The sequence below is a fragment of the Talaromyces proteolyticus genome, assembly GCF_021365285.1.
Source record: "Talaromyces proteolyticus strain PMI_201 chromosome Unknown BGW36scaffold_17, whole genome shotgun sequence".
In the NCBI taxonomy this organism is placed as follows: Eukaryota; Fungi; Ascomycota; class Eurotiomycetes; order Eurotiales; family Trichocomaceae; genus Talaromyces; species Talaromyces proteolyticus.
Genome location: NW_025764293.1, coordinates 567,056 through 587,566, shown reverse-complemented (window position 1 = coordinate 587,566; position 20,511 = coordinate 567,056). Strand labels below are relative to the sequence as shown.

The 20,511-nt window shown below is 46.7% G+C and overlaps 7 protein-coding genes across 7 annotated transcripts; 4 read left to right on the top strand and 3 right to left on the bottom strand.

Annotated features, from left to right (window-relative positions):
• Positions 1–126: 126 nt before the first annotated feature.
• BGW36DRAFT_434176 (ubiquitin C-terminal hydrolase 37) lies at positions 127–1,623 on the bottom strand (the record flags this gene model as incomplete). Its single annotated transcript, XM_046221382.1, has 5 exons — positions 127–659; positions 711–892; positions 943–1,124; positions 1,184–1,438; positions 1,495–1,623. The coding sequence occupies 5 exons, from the start codon at positions 1,621–1,623 to the stop codon at positions 127–129; spliced, it is 1,281 nt and encodes a 426-aa protein (XP_046065362.1).
• Positions 1,624–2,186: 563 nt separating this feature from the next.
• Positions 2,187–6,111, top strand: BGW36DRAFT_402381 (putative nuclear envelope pore membrane protein; the record flags this gene model as incomplete). Its single annotated transcript, XM_046218857.1, has 5 exons — positions 2,187–2,618; positions 2,679–2,827; positions 2,882–3,884; positions 3,977–5,844; positions 5,904–6,111. The coding sequence occupies 5 exons, from the start codon at positions 2,187–2,189 to the stop codon at positions 6,109–6,111; spliced, it is 3,660 nt and encodes a 1,219-aa protein (XP_046065361.1).
• Positions 6,112–6,127: 16 nt separating this feature from the next.
• On the bottom strand, positions 6,128–9,942 carry BGW36DRAFT_392380 (pre-rRNA processing protein Utp22). Its single transcript, XM_046217690.1, has one exon. It carries the CDS (start codon positions 9,506–9,508, stop codon positions 6,179–6,181), a length of 3,330 nt encoding a protein of 1,109 aa, XP_046065360.1. The 5' UTR covers positions 9,509–9,942; the 3' UTR covers positions 6,128–6,178.
• Positions 9,943–10,261: 319 nt separating this feature from the next.
• On the top strand, positions 10,262–12,279 carry BGW36DRAFT_309622 (putative cystathionine gamma-synthase; the record flags this gene model as incomplete). Its single annotated transcript, XM_046212420.1, has 5 exons — positions 10,262–10,306; positions 10,378–11,761; positions 11,811–11,994; positions 12,057–12,099; positions 12,160–12,279. 5 exons carry the CDS (start codon positions 10,262–10,264, stop codon positions 12,277–12,279), a joined length of 1,776 nt encoding a protein of 591 aa, XP_046065359.1.
• Positions 12,280–13,057: 778 nt separating this feature from the next.
• Positions 13,058–13,660, top strand: BGW36DRAFT_309328 (putative 60S ribosomal protein L20; the record flags this gene model as incomplete). Its single annotated transcript, XM_046212397.1, has 1 exon — positions 13,058–13,660. The coding sequence occupies one exon, from the start codon at positions 13,058–13,060 to the stop codon at positions 13,658–13,660; it is 603 nt and encodes a 200-aa protein (XP_046065358.1).
• Positions 13,661–14,383: 723 nt separating this feature from the next.
• Positions 14,384–16,051, top strand: BGW36DRAFT_309522 (putative glutamate carboxypeptidase; the record flags this gene model as incomplete). The annotated part of the gene is made up of 5 exons (XM_046212413.1): positions 14,384–14,415; positions 14,472–14,503; positions 14,553–14,620; positions 14,685–15,802; positions 15,871–16,051. 5 exons carry the CDS (start codon positions 14,384–14,386, stop codon positions 16,049–16,051), a joined length of 1,431 nt encoding a protein of 476 aa, XP_046065357.1.
• Positions 16,052–16,559: 508 nt separating this feature from the next.
• On the bottom strand, positions 16,560–20,364 carry BGW36DRAFT_412823 (von Willebrand factor type A domain-containing protein; the record flags this gene model as incomplete). Its single annotated transcript, XM_046219222.1, has 4 exons — positions 16,560–17,537; positions 17,591–17,830; positions 17,887–17,939; positions 18,036–20,364. 4 exons carry the CDS (start codon positions 20,362–20,364, stop codon positions 16,560–16,562), a joined length of 3,600 nt encoding a protein of 1,199 aa, XP_046065356.1.
• Between the last annotated feature and the right edge of the window lie 147 nt (positions 20,365–20,511).

Sequence of the window (20,511 nt, the reverse complement as noted above, 5' to 3'; positions counted from 1 at the left end):
GCTAATATTTACTCGACCACTAATTGAGCGTATAACCTTAGTTAAATGCAACACGCGCCAGAACCTAATAAGGTCCTAATTATAGAAAATACTACAAGTCCTCATTCATATTTAGTCAAAACCAACTCATTCTATCAATTCGCGAAGATTGCCTTTCTGTATCAATGCGCGGGCCCAATACTCCACAGCCGACGAGTAATCATGCCGCCTCCCCTCAGCATTCTCATCGTCACTTTGGCGTGATTGCATTTCCTCTCTGATTGACATAAGAATATCCTGTTGCTCCACAACCAAGCGGGAATATTCACTAGAAAGCTCGTTACAACTACATCTGTTGTATGTATCTATTTCGTCTCTCGGATCCCCAACGAGATCCAAGATATCCTGTGTCAGGCCCAATGAGGTGTCCGGGCCGAGCAGCACAATTCCAGGGGCATCACCCAATGTCTCTTCCGCAGAGCTCCGCAGAGAAGTAGTAAAACAGGTGCGGATAGCCTGCAGTCGCCTCACATTCAAAGCCAACTTCTCGACGCGGGCTCGAAGCGGATCTCGTACGAGACTCAAGACTGAGAATTCGATCTGGTCTTCTTCATATCCCTCAATTCGGCTAATAAGGTGGGCTCGAACTTGATCTAACCAGTCGTCGTCTGTACATGGCGCTTGATGGGTGTTAATAATTGTATTCCGTCATTAAACATCATAGAACGTACCAAGATCTTGAGGCTGTCGCTCCAAGCCGTCGAATTTCCAGACTCGACCCTTGGCAGGTACAAATGCAATGAAATGAAAGCCAGCCTCGGATGACTCGTTATCTTCATGTTTTTTACCTTTGCTGGACATATTCTTAGCTTCGTCTTTGAGCAGAAGGTCTGAATTCAAAATGTCCATGGAACTGTAAAATGATCAGTAACAGAAGACAATATTAGACGTTGGAGATCGTACCGTGCAAACGAATTATGTATCCTTTTCACAAACTCAAAATTGGCTACTGCGTCGCCCCGTAAAGCTGGGGTAAAGGGCATTGTGAAGTTTTTAAAGTTGGTCAAATTGTCCCCTAGGCGAATACCCTCAATATTATTGACAATGTTTAATAATGCTACACTAGCACATGCATTGCTAGCTGTCTTTCCAGAGTCAGTCGAGAACAAACGAGACACAAAACCCCGAGAATCGCCCAAAATACCTGGTTAGCAAACCATACGCCGTCTGGACAGCTTGCTTCCTGTTTCTCAGGGTTGTCTTCCTGCCAACGAAAGAGGAAAATTAAGCCATATACTGGCTTACTGTAGAAAACGCCCAGGTTAGAAGAGAACGGGTATAAAGAAGCAGCGTGGAGGACGTGCGGTAAGAGATCCATAATCTCCTTATCTAATGATACCACTTCCTGCACATTCACTCCTTCGACGCCAAATTCGCGAAGCATGACGTTGAATAGGGACTAGCACATGTTCGGTGAGTTGGACGCAGAGACTGAAGGCATTCTAGTTTACTCACTGGTTCTGATTCAATCTCACAGAATCCATTCCATGACTGCCTCTCTATAAGTCCAGAGAGTGTGGCCATGCCGTTGGTGGCTGTATCGACACTGGATTCACTAGTTGCAAGGCGATTTCGCCGCCTCATGCTGCCCCTGATATCTATGATCTAATAATATACACGGCAGTTTGCTGCATCAGATTGAGATCATTGCTGTGGGATGACGTGGCTGCAAAGATAAACGTTGAAACTGGTACGGCTTTCCCCAAAGACCTGCAAGTGTTGCCCAAGATCAATGATCATTTTGCCGTTGGTGTGACAATTGGTGCCGGTGACAATAAGATAATAATTATGACGGTGGTGAAGGGCATCACTGCATTGTTCTCTGATTGGCCGAAGCTTGTGCTGCGGCCGACGCGCTGGGCCAAAATCAAACGCGGTGAGCACCTCCAAAATTATTATCTTCTATTATCTTCCTAGCCACACGGCCTCCAGCCTTCGTCTCAACCAGACGTACACGGCGATTGACCCGGGTCCTGCACCGGTCGATTTGGCAAAGAACTACATTTTCAGTTCTGGTATTGCCACTCACGCACCTTGCACCCACATTGCCAATCAAGGGCGGGGCCCGAGATCCTTACATACCCAGTGTCCCAGACCTCGAAACCCAACGGACAGGAATCACTTGCATAGTGTGGTATCGAAATGCAATGAATGGCACTCCCCGACTCCGATCTGCCTTCCCCCAGACCCCGCAAACAGCAGGAGCTTCGCGCGGCCGCAATGCGTCGCCATTCGTTCCGAAGCTGAAAGATGCGAACATGGGAGGCTCCCAGCCGGCTTTGAATAATGGAGGCGATGGACCCCTTATTCCTGTTCGAGTAGTCGACGCGCCGTCGCAACGCTTATATGTCGCTGCTCTTTATGTTGCGCTGGGGGCTTGGCGGATATATGACTCTTGGGGAGCGTTCAACGAGCTCGATTCGACATGGCTGTTCTTGAAATGGGGATTTATTGATGGAGTCTTTCTTTTTGGCATTCAGGCTTTGAGAATACCCTGGCTAGAGTGGACGTTTCCGACCTTTCTTACGATATTTTTGCTCCATTTAGCAGCCAATGTTTTTTTGATGTTCCGGATTCCTGTAGGTGCTACCTCTGATGATTACTCTATCGTCCATAGCACCTGGCTAACAAGCTTCAAGCTACCTGTTGGTGCATGGGCGACGGTTCTTTTCAAATCGTTTTACGACCGCGAGTTATCTATATCGGAACGCAGCGTTAAACCTGCCGACATCATTCACAACACGTCATTGATTTTGGGTAGACAGATCATACATATTCTTCCAGAAGGGTTGGTGAATCTGCAATGCTGCTTTTACAACCGCTAACTAGTCAAACTGTATAGGTCAGCTGTTTTAAATCCTGACTTGTCACCGTTGTGTCTAGACACGCAGCACAATTCCGTTTATCTTCCGATTCACATCTACCAATCCATACCTAAATCTGTCGAAATATTACGTTTTGATCTGAGCACAGGTGAAAATGAAACTCTCAGTCTCCAAAAAAAGCACTTGAAACAAATGAAAAATCAACTAGAGAAGCAGAAATCATCTGTTACAAACATTGACTTTCTATACGAAGTAAAGAAACCGGGAATATATCGCTTGAGTCGAGTTGTTGATGAGTCCGATTTGGACGTCCAAATCAAGGTGTCTGATACCTTGATCAATGTCTGCCCTAGAGCCATACCGAAAACAGTTCAAAGCGATAGATGCAAAGGAGATTTATCCGACATAACTCTCGAGGTAGAGGGATCGCCACCTCTCAAAATCAAATATAGTCGCAAGATAAATGGACTAGACGGTGGCTTTTCATTCCAGAACATACAATCCGAGAGCAATTCCCCTTTTGCAGTTAGTCGGAAGTTATCTGGACTTCTCATTGACTCAGAAGTACCGGTTCCCGTCTGGGCCCAGAGTCAGAAGCTGCAAATTTCGTTGAACGAGTCTTTGAATACTGGTGGAGATTGGATTTACGCAATCGAGGAGGTTCATGACGCCTACGGTAATATTGCCAATTATTCGACCGACAATGATGATTCATCAGGAAAAGGATTGCTGCAATGGCATCAACTATCCGTTCACGAGCGTCCTAGGCTCTCCCTTCTAGGTTGCAATGCCCAGAAATTTCTCAAAATTGCAAAGGGAGTTTCCACAGAATTTCCCCTTCATTTTCACTCCACTGGAAAAGATTACAGTGGCGATACGCCCATGCGAATAACCTACTCGTATTCTAACTCCGAGGAGTGGGAACCGTCCAAGAGCCTATCGAACCTTCAGCATATGTCACTGAAGAATCTAGACAACCTACCAAAAATCAAAGAACCCGGATGGTACTCGCTAGATTCTGTCTCGAGCCGCTACTGTTCAGGGGAGATCTTAGAACCATCATCGTGCCTATTGCATAACCCCCTGAACCGTCCCTGTCTGTTCGCTACGAGAAAATCTTTGACAAGTGTGCGAACAATTCGGTGGGCCTTCTCGTTGATCTGGATTTAGTTGGGTCCCCACCCTTTCGCCTGCGGTATGCTATCGATGCTGCAAATGGTCCAGTCATCAATACTTACATCGTGGACGGACTCCGAGGACAACTGGATTTCACACCTACTGTAGCTGGCTACTATCGATACCGCTTCCTCGACATCTCTGACAGCATATACGAACGCCGTGATATACAAGGCAAAGTGCCAATTCTAGAACAAGACGTGAAGCCTCCAGCATCCGCCCAATTTCAAGATGACAAAAAACCACTGGAGAGTTGCTTTGGCGAATCAGTTTCCCTTGACGTCCTTTTTGCTGGTGAATCTCCTTGGTTACTACAATACGAAATTGCTCACAATGGCAAAAAAACTAAACACGAGCTGCAAAGCGATGATCGCGTAGCTACAATCACCACAGGGCCCTTGCTTAGTGGAGGAGAACACGTTATCTCATTGACCAGTGTGACAGATCGATCAAACTGTAAACGTGTTTTGAAAGAAGACTTCCCAGTTCAAGTTCGACCGAAAAAGCCTCGTGCAGGGTTTGGAATGATTGACGAGAAAAGGACTGTACTTGCGTTGCAGAACTCAGTCGTGGAGTTACCGCTGAGATTGAGTGGCCAGGCGCCTTGGAGAGTCAAATATCGCAATATGGATTCGAACTCTGCTCAACTCGTTGTAAAGAAGATCTGGGATGAAAACGGGGTTATCTCCGTTTCCCAAAATGGACGCTACGAGCTGGTGGAGGTTTTTGATGAAACTTGCCCTGGAAGTATTGATCAATCCGCGAGTACGTTTGAAATAGATTGGCTTCCACGGCCTTCTGTTTCTTTATCAGGACGCACTGGAGTTGAGGAGGATGTCTCGAAACGCAGCGTCTGTCAAGGCGATGATGACATTCTGGAGCTCAAGTTGGCAGGCAGACCTCCCTTTAATGTTAAATATGAGCACTACCAGAAAGGCGACCATGGAACATCTGCGGTGAAAAAACATAACTTGAAGAGTGTTTCGAGTGTCACTTCGTTGGTACTTGACACCACAAAACCTGGAGATTACTTCTACGAAATCACCGATGTTTCGGATTACCTTTATGATTTTGACCCAAAAGGAGGTCATTCAATTAAAGTCGCTCAAACAGTCAACGCGTTGCCGTCTGCTCGCTTTGAATCCCCTGGTCATATTTACGCCTTTTGCAAGGAGGACAGTGACGGTGACGAACTGATACCGATAGTCCTCGAGGGGCAACCGCCATTCTATCTCGACATCTCCATCAAGCACCATTCAAGTTCCAAGCCCGAAATCGTATCTGTGGGCCCGATCAAAACAAACAAGCACAGACTTCCTATACCACGACGACATCTAGAACTGGGCCAGCATGTGGTTAGCATTCATAGAGTGGGAGACTCTCGCGGCTGTCAGCGAACGTTTGACCGCGATCTGTCTTCTGTCCGCGTCGCAGTTTCAGATGTTCCAACAATCATACCCCTTGAGTCTCAATCTGATTATTGCGTTGGGGAACGACTCTCATTTTCACTTTCCGGACACGCGCCATTCGAAGTCTTCTATACTTTCAACGGCATAGAGAGAAAGGCAACTTCGCATTCGACGACTTTCAAACGTATCGCCGAACAGCCCGGTCAATTCACCATTACGGCTGTGAGTGACAGCGCGAGCGGCCGCTGTCAAGCGCATAAGAATATAAGCAAGATCATCCACGAAATGCCCAGCGTCAAGATCAGCAAGGGACGTGAGAGTGTCGTTGACATTCATGAAGGTGGAGAGGCTGAAATGAGCTTCGAATTTTGGGGAACTCCACCATTCGAATTTACGTAAGTACTCTATATAAAACATACTCAACTTTATTATTTATGATGCTAAATCTGTCCAGTTACACCCGAAGCTCAAATGCCAGAAGAGGCGAGAAACCCGAAATCCTAGACATCAAGCATGATGTATCATACGAACACAAAAAGACAATCAAAATATCCGACGAAGGCACCTACGAGGTTGTTTCGATCAAGGACAAATACTGCTCGTTCTCTACACATCAGCCGTCTGGGAAAGTCACAAAGCAGACGCGAGCTTTGCAAAATTGAAATGTTTAATATAGTTATACTTTTATAAATGTCATACATTGTTGATACTTTAAACACGCCCTCCTATTTAATTCCCTCTGCATTCAATTCTATGAACCAAGGGCCCTCCTAGTCTTGCAATCTCATTGAGAATAGACTTCTTGTTAAGGACTACTCCAAGATCCTGGTCCGTTTTCACATCGGCAGCCGGGCTGGTCGAATAGGCAGCTCTAAGACTAAAAGATTTAGGTGTGGCAGAATCCGGCTTCCAAAGGCCTGCGATAACTGCACATTGATCATTATTGTAGAAGAAAAGCGCACAATTCCCAAAAAGAACTTTCAGTTCGTCAAGATACAATCTGCCAATATTCTGCAACTGAGACACGTCTGCCGCTGGCAAACTGAGGTTTTTAAATTTGACTGCATTCTTGCTGCTAGCATTAACCTGTTTCTGGTCGAGATAGATCAGGAAATCGTAGGACGCTAAACGTGGTTTGAAAAGACTGTCGAGAGGGACATCATCTGGCTGTTTACTGAGTGCCTCGACGGCTGCCTGCGCTAATCGCGAGATGTGGCTGGCTACAACCTTGGGTGGGCGTTCATTGAGTGTCCATGTAACGCCTTCTTGGTCAATATCGGATGCAATGACCATGGCAACCTTTTTCATTGCAGGGTCGATGTTTCGCCAGGCTAAAAACCGGGTTTCGATTGTCTTTATATCGCTGGAATCAAGGCCCCCCATGTTCAAGATAAGCGGCTCTTGTTGCCAGTTCCACTTTGATAGTAGCGTGAGAGTCCGGTAGAATCCGCTCATTAAGCTTGATGGTGGATCCCAGGGATGAAGTGAGACAAAGGAGTTTATAGTGATAAGTTCCACGAACTCTTCCGTAACGTACGAGAGAAGTTGAGAGTTGAACCAGTGTTTCATGAGGCGGATTGTAGGTGATAAGAGTGGAGATCGTGTAGAAAGGGTTTTGATCGTCTGTGTCAGGCGGGGAGATTGAACGAATACCTTTTTATATTCGGAGAGTGCGGCTGCAGCATTTTCTTTCAGGCGACCATTGGTATTTCCTTCCTTGAGCTTCCGCTCAAGTAATGTCGCTTCTCGATCATGGTGAATTCTCAACCGAAAAATTAGTCCACTTGTATGTATAATATCCAGAAAGGCTTGATTCATCAAGGGTCTACTTTCATTCTCAAGACCGACTCTGAACGACTGAATAGCATCGTTTTCCTTAAGCAGATCACCGATTCGTTCGAGGAAGGCTACTTTTGTCATCTGAATACCAACCAAGTTGTCGGGCCATTTGGCAGAGCTTTCAAGTTGAAGGATGATGTCCACGGGTATTCTCTCTATACCATCAGGCCCCAAAGCAATGGCAGTGTTTCTCAAGGCGGCGCTGGCGGGCAGAAGTTGTCTAATCGACAGAGGGATATCGTCCATATTTTGGAGAGATGACTGCAGAGATTGAAAAGCATCGTGGAATTTTTGAAACAGAGCAGGCGTGTGGCTATGAAAACGCGAAAACCGCTGCAATGCCTTGTCGAATTCACCTCCAATGCAACTAATTGATTCTCTGGGAATTTCTAGGTGACGACAGAGTGCGTAAACCAAGATTTGGTCTACCACAGGCTCTTCTTCTGACCATACTAGACTTTCGAGGATCCTTCCGTCTCGAAACCGTCTCAGCTCTGCCTTTTCACCCCAAAATTCTCGGTACGATTGAGCCTCATCCTGCATCTCCACCGAGGGTCCATGGTCGATGAGACGGTCAGTATTCTCAGGATCCAGTTGCAGCCCGATATAGATATGATCTTGGAGCACTCGATTTGCTCTATCCGAAGTGAGCTTCCAGGATGATGGAGATTTTGTCCAAATGTGAATGGCCTTTACTCTGTCGCCCAGTGATCTTTCTAATATGTTGTTGACATGATTCTGGTATCCAAGAAGAGATAACGACCCAACAGGTTTCTGCGGAGGGGTAAGGCGCACTAAGCGGTCAAATTTCAACATCGGGTCGTCAGTTTGAAGAATGAAGACCTTATTGAAATTATCAAATAGTGGATCATTGAGAAGAGACAAAGCTAGTTTGCATTCGTGACGAAGCAACTTGTACGACCAGGCCGTCATCTTGTATAATATGTTCAATCCTCTTTTGCCGTCGTATAGGACGGGTTCTCCAGCGGGAAATTTCACGTCGTTAGTGAATAGAGACAGAGGGTGTGTGAGGTCTCTTGCGGATAAAAATTGTAGTGTCGCTTTAAATATTTGGTAGCCGCTGTAGGAAGACATGAGAACAGGTTTACCGCTGGCACCGCCGCCCTCGAACAAAAGACCCAGGAGGACCATCCACTCAAAGCTACCGAAGCCTCCGTTCTCTAATGAAGACCCAAAGCCTCGTTGTTGCAGCCATATCTGTCCAAGTGTGCACGCATCTCTCATAGACTCATTTTTTTTCATTGCAGATTGGAGCCACTTCTGATATTGCACAACTGTGATATCAGATCGTAGCGCAGCATTGTAGAATAAGCCCAATTTCTCCTCACCGGGCGATTGTTGATCATCTGAGGTCGTATTTCGAATGTTGTTCTTATGTGGAAGAGTATGTGAAAGAGGGAAAGCGTCATCGTCGACAGTTGTTACGATACGGATACGGAATGGATGGAGGAATGAATTGCTCGGTTTATCTTCGGAAGGCTCCATGACGATAATGGGGCGCAAGCTATCTCCATCCTGATGGCTGTAGTGCAGTGTAAATGGAAAATTCCCCTTTTGTAGACTGGCAGCAATGCATGCAATATAGTAAGCTCGTTTATGAAAGTATCGGTAATTTCGAAAGTCTTTTGGTTGGAAAATGGCCGAGGGCATAGTCACGGCCAAGTCAACGATCAGAACCTCGGTCGCGTGCATTCCTGCGCGCAGATATAGACTTCCAACAACATTCACATCAGTCGGAGGGAGGAATGACATCGGGTATCGGGAGCTTTCGTCAGGAGTCGGGTGTGGAAATGGCACGATGATTTTATATGCATTTCGCATTTCCTTCTGAGCAACGCATGGTTGAGTTTCCAAGCGACTGGGAGTTTGGTATATTGTGTCTTTAACCTTTCGCAAAACACTTTGAATATGCGAGACATAGTCATCGTAATTCGGCCTGAGCTCGGCAAGCAGCTCGTCGGTTTGAAGCTTGAAGAGGGCCGACTTGGATAGCCCTGTTGCTTTCCCTATTTCTGCGGCTTGGCCTGATAGGAAACGACTTTCTCGCCTCTGTGACCGTTCTGGGAAAGATGATTGAGCTGTAGGCTTGTCAGAGCCATGGTTGCTTTCTTGCACACCGGTTTGTTTAGATTGGTCTCGATCTGTGACCGTAACATCCGTGTCGTTCAGTTTCCGTCTTTTGGAATGATGGTCCGACATTTTCACGGGAATAGGCTCCTGTAACAGTCCCCCGTCAGAGAATCCTGGCCTTGCCTATGCCTGTACCAAGGACCTTCAATCACAGCAGGAATTCATATTTTGATTTCGGGCTGAGGAAAAATTATACTGGGTCTCTCACACCGCCTGCCGTTTATGGAATAGCGAGCGGGATAGACCACCTGCCAAGACATGCTCTGGCCAATCGGCGGCGAGATGAAAATCAAATCGTCGAAATGGATGATGTCAAAGCTGCCTTCGTCCTATTATTATATGATTATATATGATTATAATGGAGGTATGGTTTTGTCGACATAGCAGGCTGTGGTTCTGGATTGACGCTGGCTCTCAGTACAGCAATCACTGTGTTCAAACGCCATTGGTTGGAGTCCTGTAAGAGGAGTTGCTGCCAGTGCTAGATATTTCTAGTTGTTTGTATGTAGGTAGTCATTGCTAGAAATTGCTGAACACAACACTGATGGCTGCAGCTTAATGCAAACACCAAGTCTCTTAATCATACTGAGCTCCTCAATTGGCCTGTTGTTTGTTCCTGGATAATAATAATTTCAATTGAGGCCCAGTGACTCACTGACCCCACTACGGCGACCGAAATCGGCTGCGGGTTTATTCACTAAAAGATATCCCCCCATACAAGAGCCCTTGCCATTGAGTCGTTAAGGAATTTGGAAAAGGATCAGATTCACAGTGAAGCGACGCCGGCTTTTAACACCACAGGTTTCCTGTAACTATACCAAGATGCTCCAGGCGATCGGAGGGACAGTCCCCCCGAACACTGATCATGTAAGTTATTTTTGTGCAGACCATCGTTGTCACTTTCCACTTCACAGACAAGCGCTAACAATGCTCCCAAGGCAGTCAGTGTTTCCCTTCCAACATGGAAGAGCAATATCGGATACGAGGAAGGAGCGGACTGGGTTATGAGTCGCATGAAATGTGGCTATCCACGGTTTTTTGTGCATCCTTTGATCCAGTCCCTCGCAAAAGAGGTCCTACAGCGCGTCGGAAACCCAGAGCTTGAGTCAGCCATGCTCTTTCCTTCTCTGAAAACCGCAGAGCTATGTCAAGAGTTCCTACTCTCGAGAATACCAGCCGGCGATTCCTCGAAGCCCCGCATCGCTCGCTTTATCCCGTCTCCCAAAGCCGCGTCAAGTGGAAACCAAGATGTGATATCAAAGCTATATGCGGTGATTCACTCAAAGAGTTATGATGGGATTTCCAAGCAGGTATGGCAGCATGCTGGAAGCGGCGTCTCGAGTCGACGGGGTGAATTCTGTATGAACGCGTTGAAGGATGGCTATCTCGTGGAAGACAGCGCAGAGACGTCGGGGGCCAATAGCCCAGTGATCTCCAAAGGTCCCAAACGTTATCAACAACGAACATCTGCATTTAAGGAAGTTGACCCTGGGCCCAAGACGACGAGTACACCCGAAGGTCGGGAATATGCGCAATTCATTGAGGAACGATTCGGCCGTAACCTCGATGCAAAACTGGAAGATAATGCCAAGAGAGCGGTTCGAAGGCGCATAACAGGTTCTCTGAGATCTAATGTTGACCTTAGCGAGGCATTGGAGAGCAATACCTCTGATGGCAGAGTGGCAGGCTTGACCGAAGACGATGTTTTTCTGTACCCGAATGGCATGAACTCTATATTCAACACACACCAAAACGTTTTGAGCGCCCGAGGCAGCAAAAGGAGTATATGTTTTGGCTTTCCTTACACCGATACATTGAAGATTTTAGAGAAATGGGGCCCTGGCTGCTTATTCTACGGTTACGGATCAGACGAGGATCTTGATGACTTGGAAAGGCGTCTAGAACAGGGCGAGAGATTTTTAGCATTGTTTACCGAGTTCCCTTCAAACCCATTGTTAAAATCTCCGAATCTGAAACGCATCCATGCGCTCGGAAAGAAATATGATTTTGCTATTGTTGTGGACGAGACTATCAGCAATTTTATCAATGTGGACGTCTTACCATATGCTGATGTCGTTGTGAGCAGCCTGACAAAGATCTTCAGTGGCGATAGCAACGTTATGGGTGGCAGCGCGGTCCTTAATCCTCAGGGCCAGTATTTTCAGGATCTCAAATCAGCATTTCAATCAAATTATGAGGATAATTTGTGGGTTGAGGATGCCGTTTTCTTAGAAAGAAACAGTCGCGACTTCGTATCCAGGATCGAGAAAATCAATGCGACAACAGAACTTGTCACGGGCATACTCAAATCATCACCTTTAGGTGCGGGCGACCCTCACCTGTTCATAAGCGAATGCTAATAATGTTACAGTGAAGGATGTCTACTATCCCAAGCACAGCCCAACAAATCCTTTCTACGAAGCTTTCAGACATCCCAGCGGCGGTTATGGTGGTCTCTTTTCCGTGACGTTTCATTCAACCGAGGATGCTATCATTTTCTTCGATACACTCGAGATCCTGAAGGGCCCTAGCCTAGGAACCAATTTTACATTAGGGTTAGTAGCATTAGTAGCATCACCCAAACCAAATCTAAAACATACTAAACCTGTACTTCTAGCTCACCATATACACTCTTGGCCCATTACAACGAACTTCCATGGGTAAGCATGCCATTTGCAAGACATCCGTACAATGAGCTTCGACTGACTCATCTCTCACAGGCCTCTTCTTTTGATGTTCCTTTTGATCTGGTTCGGGTTAGTGTAGGATTGGAAGACCCGGAAGAGCTTGCACGTCGATTTCACCAGGCATTAGACGCAGTGAAGCAAAGGGCTGGGTAGATTCTTATCGAAGCACCAAGGACGGCCCAGTACTTGTGTCTTTAACAGCCATGTCGTTCATGTGCCCCTTCTCGAATTTTATGAAAAAGCAGATGTACGTTCTAACGACATATAATCTTCTTCAACAGCGGTTCTCCGGGTATTCTTCCTGGGATAAGTCGTACAAACTTGATAGCCACGTAGAGCATATACAGGCACAACTGCGGGTTTTCGCGGACACTCGGTTTCCATCGGCCAAACGCGAAAAGACCCACTGGCAATGCGGAATGACTGCTTAGGAATGATTGGGCTTGTTGTAAAGATCAATCGAATCATTAGAGTAGAACAGATGATCAATGTCCGTTATTGAAACGCTGCATTAAATTAATCTGCTTCGTTGATTCGAATAAGCACTCATTAAGTAGCAGGAATCAAGGGTGGAAGCCAAGAACCGACTAATCAATACTCGCCAACCAATAGCAGAAAGATCACGTGAGCAGTTGCAATTTTTGAGGTCGGCTCCAGCTTCGGCGCTGTCAACAACGTAAATTATACCCTCGCGACGAATATCAGTCACGCCGCCTTTGAGTGGTTGTATTATACACTCTTTAAATTCTGCTCCATACCACAATTGGTAGTTTTGGGAATTTTTCTTTTTAACCGACTGACCGACGCTGGTGAGTTGCAAAAATTCAACAAACCTCCGTCCTATCCTCGAAACAAGCCATTTAATACGTCGCGCTGCAGCTCTTCCATTCACTACCACCTACACAATTTGCGATACTACAATTCAATGGATATGAGGACCATGCTTGTCCCCATTCGGCGCCCCCTGGTGTCCCTCCCATTTCTCCTGCCTTCCTGGAGCGAAACCGGCACAGTGGTAGGGAGACGCTATCAGTCTTCCTATCAACGCACAAAACGACGTCTACGCATCAAACCAGACGCCTCTTTCCGACCCTCCGATGAACCGCATGACCAAATCATCTTCAATCCCCCCTCCAGCGCTCCAACCGTATTCCACACTCCAAGCAAATTCCTGCCCGAGGGTGATGTGCGGAAGACTCTAACCACTCCCTTACTTTCCAACGACATAACACCCGAAAACCTCGCTTCAGCAACAACGAAATCGCAAGAAAAGAAATACCATCTGACGAAAGAGGATGTCATGGAGATCCAGAAACTGCGAGTGCAGGACCCAGTCACGTGGAGTAAATGGAAGCTTGCGAGGCGTTTCGAGTGCTCGCCCAATTTTATTCATATGGTCTGTCAGGGTATTCCGCAGAAGTATGAGCTCCAGAAGAAGGTGCTTGAGGCTGTGACGTCGAGATGGGGTGCCAAGCGGCGCATGGCAAGGGAAGACCGACAGCTAAGAAAGGAAGCCTGGGCCAGGGATGAATGAGGTGTATACAGATGCGGTCCAAATCCAACTTCAACGGGCATGCGACACATTTACTTCTCTTGCCTACGCCGCGAGTAGAAGGCTTTTTCTTTTGTGGCATAGCTCTGTATTACAAAGGTTTTGTTTGTAATTTTTTATCATCCAGCATAGTGTCAGCGATCTATCCTGAAATCGTCATAATTCTGATACACTTGTACATCACGCTTAGAGGCATTGTTCATACAAAATAGAAATAAACCAATTATGCATATAATTAGGAAACGGGTCATTGGCAGACTTGGTATGTGATTTAGACTCTACAACGGCACTTGAGGCTGTATGTACGTGCCCAAGGGTGCTCAACAATTGTAGTAAGCATTCATTCTATGCGTTCAGTTCAGATCTATGCAGGCGACCTCAAGAACCAAAAAAAAAAAAAAAAAACCAGAGAATCACGGAATTCGGAGTAAACTGCCAAAATAAGAAGTAGATGTGAGAGCTCGGTTGTACGCGGTATTGACGCCAATCTCGCATAATCTGTGATCTGTGACAGGCCGCACTTGCTTCTCCAATGCAACCGCTGATATGGTCCCCGCCTTCCTGCCCCTCAGACTTCGCCTTCCTGCTAGGACTTATAATTATTGCTCCAAGCGCCAGCGCCACTTCGGATTGTTCAACTCTCGCACACCTGCACAATCTCAAATTCATCGCCGTTTCTTCTACGGCCACATTAGCGATTCTAAAATGGCTCCTCAACTAGAACCTTTCTTCAAGCAGTGCGTCAAGACCGTCAGCCTTGTTTTTCATCCTGGCTAATCTGATTACCTTATAGGGTCGATGAGCTGTCCGGCTCGTTCATCGAACGTATGTACTAAACAATGGAGGGTTCTGCACTTTATTGACCACGTTATAGGCCTCCGCGCTGCCGTTGCCATTCCTTCGATTTCGGCATCCGACGAGCACCGCAAAGATGTATTCAAGGTGTGCAGGCGAATCTCTCTTAACTGTTATTACGAAAATGGTACTGAACGTATGGATATCTTAGATGGGCGCCTTTCTCGCTTCCGAATTGGAAAGGCTCGGAGCTGAAGTGCATCAACGCCCACTTGGAAAGCAGCCAGGAAAAGAGCACCTTGATCTGCCACCTGTAGTCATCGCTCGCTACGGAAACGATAAGAACAAGCGCACAATTCTGGTTTACGGTCACTACGACGTTCAGCCTGCGTTGAAAGAGGACGGCTGGGCAACCGAACCATTCGAGTTGACCATCGACGAAAAAGGTAGAATGTTTGGACGAGGAAGCACCGATGACAAGGGCCCTGTGCTTGGATGGCTCAATGTCATAGAAGCACATCAAAAAGCTGGTGTCGAATTTCCTGTGAATCTGCTTTGCTGCTTCGAAGGTATGGAGGAGTATGGATCGGAGGGCTTGGATGATTTTATTCACGCCGAAAGCAAGAAGTTCTTCAAGGATGCTGATGCGGTTTGCATCTCCGACAACTATTGGCTGGGGACCGAGAAACCATGTTTGACTTACGGCTTACGGGGTTGCAATTACTACTCAATTACAGTCTCAGGACCTGGCCAGGATCTTCACAGTGGAGTGTTTGGTGGCTCTGCCCACGAGCCCATGACAGATTTGGTCACTCTCTTATCGAAACTTGTTGACTCTCAGGGAAACATTCAAGTTCCTGGACTTATGGATCTTGTCGCTCCTGTTACCGAAGTAGAGGCCCAATTATACCCTGGAATTAGCTATTCCATGGACGACCTCCACGAATCCCTCGGTAGCACAACGAGCATCCACCCGACCAAGGAAAGGACACTTATGGCAAGGTGGCGCTATCCTTCCCTCTCTGTTCACGGTATCGAAGGCGCTTTCTCAGCTCCTGGAGCTAAAACCGTCATTCCTGCCAAAGTCATTGGCAAATTCTCCATTAGAACCGTTCCCAATATGGAAAGCGAGGATGTGACAAGGCTCGTTAAGGATTATATAAACAGCGAAGCCGCTAAATTAAACACCAAGAATACGATCGACGTCTCTCTTCTCCACGATGGGAAGTGGTGGGTAGCTAGCCCCAAGCACTGGAATTTCACTGCTGCAGGCAAAGCCGTGAAGCAGGTATTCGGAGTGGAACCAGATATGACCCGAGAGGGAGGCAGGTACGTTCACCACCGACCTTATCTATTGTCTTAAATCGATTAGCTAACATTGATGATTACAACAACAGTATACCAGTAACGTTAACATTTGAACAAGCCACCGGCAAGAACGTCCTTTTGTTGCCGATGGGTAGCTCCACCGATGCTGCCCACTCAATAAATGAAAAGCTCGACAAGAGCAACTACATCCAGGGTACCAAGTTGCTCGGTGCTTATTTGCATTATGTTGCAGAAGAACCGATTGTTTAAGCATGTAATGGTAATAATGAATGGAATCTGTGTTAATGGCCACTTACCTAGAGAAGTAGCATGCGTAGGAATACTTCACGTTGCGCTTTTTTGGGAGAAGTAGGAATATTTGAGAACGTTTCTAGACCCAAAATGGCCCAAAAGCTTCCGTCTTTCCTTTCCTTTTCTGGGAACCCCCCTATTGTGTGCTTGTAGTCATTTTCAGATCGAGCATTTATTGGTGATACGGCAAGAATTAGAAAATCTTAGAGATGGGATTACCAGGTCACCAACCAGATCCGAAACATACACTCACACCAGCCCAACTTTTTTCTTCGGGCGCTACGGAGTACACCCTTCTCCCTTCATAATATATTTTTGGCAACTCAGTCCAATAGCTTGCGCTACCACAATGGTTCAAAAAAAGACTCGCATGCGTCCTTTATGGATGTGTTTTCTAGGTGTTACTCTCGTGTAAGCTTGACAAAGTTACCTTTCTCCTCTCTGAGCCTCATCGCCACTTTCACGTTCACAAATCATTTCCATGCAGCTCTTTAATAATAGACCTTTCCAGCTCTTCCAGTGATATTTCTTGTGGTTTCTCTAGGTCACCCTTGTCCTTCAATAACTCGGTCATCTTCTGCTTGATCCATTGACGCGCCTTGGCTACCTGGAGCTCCCAAAGGTCCTTTGAAGCGGCGTGTTGGACTGTTATATAGATGACAGCAAGAATATTGAGGTGAAGAAATCTGAAGTCTGTACCTCTTTGGGTGGACACATTATCTTCAAATATGGAGTCTAGGAACAGTTCTAGCACCGTGGTCCCGCATTGCTGACTCAGGGCATCGCTCAACACAACGCCGTCGAGATGAAACTTACCATCCGCCCCTTGCGTAAATAGTATTTTCTCTAGGGAAAGGATTTCTTTCGCCTGTATATAGGGCTGTGTTTCCTCTATAGGCTGTTCGGAGGAGTCTTTAATGGCACGAAGACTAGCTGCTTGGGTAGCACACGGCGACTGATCAGTTATCTGGTGATAATCTTCCTCGTAGGCTGCGGAGGAAATAGATTGGGGGGGCCGGCCATTGGTTCGTCGAGCTGGTTCTGGTAGAGATGCATATCTCCCTAAGTGATAACTTTGTTGGCTTGCGTGTTGTCCGCAATAATCGGTGGGGGGAATACTTCCAGTAGCAAGATCATTGCTACGTTCGACAAAGTGGCGTGTCCGTCCGTACTCTTGATCCCTCTCTGGTTGAGTACTTTGAGGAGGTAACTGAAGAGGTCGGGATGTGCACTCTTGCTGAATATTGTTTTGACTTTGGCTGCCGTCATTGGAATCAAACGGAGGAATCCCACTACCCTTCTCTACATCGTCTGCAGAGTAGCTGATGCTCGGGTCAGATCTAAAACCAGTCGTGTCGCCATCAGTGTTTAGGAATGAGTCAAAATCGAAATCTTGAATATCTGGGTTTTCAAGAGCACCGAAATCAAAATTGAAGCCAGATGGCTGAATTTGAATATTAGCTTATATTGAGAAATTAGAGTCCAACAAGCACTTACACCTGGCATGCTAAAGTCATCAAAATTTGAGGGGCTGGGATCTGGTTGCTGTGGAACAATTGAATGTACCAAAACCGGAGTAGGCTGTTGCTGGGTGGTTTTCATAGAATCCGTCGGTACATTTTTGTTGAAGGAATTAGGATGCTGAGGAGGATGCTGAGGAGTATGCTGAGGAGTAATCGGTGTAGGAGTAGCAGCTGTGTTTGCGTTCTCAACAGCGGCCGCTATCTTCGCGGGATGCTATAGTCATGTTCAATATGGGCCACTTGCCGGAAAGTACATAAATTATTACTTACCTTTATATTCCGTGCGTCATAGAACTGCTGTGCAGATAGTGTCGGCGGTGCCGCTGGGAAGGCGGGCTTGTTGTCAGCAACAGGGGTTTTAGAGTAGGGGACCCATGGATTCTCGTCCGATGCTGAGTAGAAAGAGTCAGAGTACGTACATGATTGAAGTGACTGAATGGTGTTCCAGCAATTGTTGCTTCTCGCACTTGTACAGTGCGGCGTCTGCACGCCTTGTACATAATTGCGAAGGTTACCCGTTTTTGTTGGGCCTCTGAGTACACGGTCGATATTACTTTGGGTGGGAGGGTAGGTGGCAGTAGCTTGAGTAGCCATAACGCTGGGGGATTCGATAGGGAGCCAGGGAGAGAAGCTGGATGTATACCGTGGACGGGTTAGCTGAGATATATCGATAGTATTCACTTTACGGACTGATATTTCGTGGTGCTGGGCACTCGTACGATCAATGGCAACATAGCTCGTCCACTTGCCAGTGATGGACCATTTCTGTCCAAGGTGTTGTGCCTGTTGCTCCAAAATCTTGTCAAATGCTGCTGGATTGGTGGACTTCAGATTTGAATTTAGAGTATCCAGCCAGCTTTGTCCTGTTTCATAGTCGTTCATCAATGCCTTTGCCGCAAGATGGTGGATGGCTATTTGGTCGGTCACCTTTCGCAGTGGCAACTGTGCTGTGAGCCTCTCTCCCTTGTCAGTTGTTACAGACACAGTAACAGTTGCGGGTAGCGACTCTAACTCGCTCTCCAACATGTAGTAGAGAGTAAAATATGAGAAGGTATTCAGCACAGGTATATGATGCGGAGCCTTGATCATTGCCGGGCAGTGTACGGTATATCCAGAAATCTGCCTCTCAGAAGACCTTGTCGTAAATTCCTGGCCGAGATCCACTTCGCATTGAAGATGAGATGGTGTTAACGCTGCCTTCAACATCTGTATCACTCTTTCCTGCCATGAACCCATTAAAGATTCATGTACAACTTCTGCATAGCCGCCCCCCTGCTGTCCAATGCCCTCAACCAAACGATGAGAGACTCGATCTCCAATGCCGATCGAGAAGAATCTTATATTTGACCCACTCCTTGACACCGCTCTTCTCACTAGCTGGATCACATTGTCCACATCCCAAACTTCTCCATCTGTCAGCAGAATCACACTAGTTACCACGTCACTCCTTTTATTGTAGTGATCTAGCACACTTTGTAATGCCAAATAGATCTCGGTACCTCCAAAATTTGCTTCAAATGATCCAACATGTTGCGATGCAATATCCAGGTTCTCTTGGTTGTATTTCTCCGAGGCAGGCCACAACCATGCAAAGCTGGAGCCGAACGAGGCGATGTTAAATGAGCATTTTTGAGGGAGGCTCCTCAAGAAAATATTCATCACATTGATCAGAGAATGAATCTTTGAATGCATCGAGCCAGACCTATCTGCCATGAAGATAATCTCACCGTCGAAGTCCTCCATGTCAACATTCTGCAGGAACAAATCTCCGGGGTGTATTGTCACTGCAACTGTGGAGAGGCTGGGTTGGTCAGGTTGTGTTGCAGCAAGAGCTTGCGACTTTGTCAATTCCCGAGAGCTGCACAGTATGTGTAGGACGAAATCCCGGTCAAGTGCTGTCGATCTGCCTGCTAATGTAGCGCGTCCTTTCGAAAAATCAAATGTCTCTGATGAAGCTCCAGCAGCGAAATTTTCAAAACTATGGTGGGGAACTGCCCCAATCTCAACTGAAATTGGATGCGATGGCGACTCAATCTTGCGGATGACTGCCGGCATTGATGCTTGGACTTTGACTCGCAGGCCTTCAGTGAGTAAGGACTGGTTTACACTATACCCATCCGGAGCTACTCCATATCGCGGCGCGATAGATGTCGGAATCGTGAAGACCAATCCTCCGCTACTATTGTCTACCTTCAGGAGGTTGGTGTAGATGATCTCAATCTTTACCGTCGTCTGGCCAGGGATATTTCCCACGTTAGTCTCCAAAACTTCTGGTGCCAGTTCTTCAACCAATACGGCTACCTTGTGCTGGGAGACAGCGTGTTGAAAGTCTGCCTGTGCCTCTTCTTTAGCTTTCACAGCTCCTTCGAGAAGTCTGTCATTGCCAATCCAGCAGCGAAAGGTAGTGACGACAGAACCATCATAAGTAGGGAAGACATATTTCGCATTTTGTGCGGTAGAAGAGGAAGTGTTGCTGAATTGCTGGGTGACCTTTGTGGTGCATAGTCTTCCGTGCATATCCACATCAACCGAGACGCTCAACAGTGGTAGTGGAATTAGGCGAGTATGAGATGGAGCGTGGGTTGGACTAGGGGCATGATGAGTGTCTGGGGGTTGAACATAGTTATAGTCAACGTTGGACACAGTTTGGGCCCATAAGGGTGTAGGGTGGTTGATGCTCAGCCCCGAGTCTGTGATGCTGGGCTGATGGAAGAACAGCCCGGATTGGAGCCGATCAAGTACATCCATCACGATGAGGATGGCGTCTAGAGAAGAATATCTTGACCGCAGCACTAAAAGACCCTGTGTCTTTAAGCCGATCACTCGGTGGATATATGAGATGCATCAACAGAACATATGGGAAAATTAAAAGGATGGCACTGCCCATTTATAGTA

Excerpts from the sequence above, each read along its gene's own strand:
- BGW36DRAFT_392380 (XM_046217690.1), bottom strand. The coding sequence starts at position 9,508 with ATGTCGGACCATCATTCCAAAAGACGGAAACTGAACGACACGGATGTT.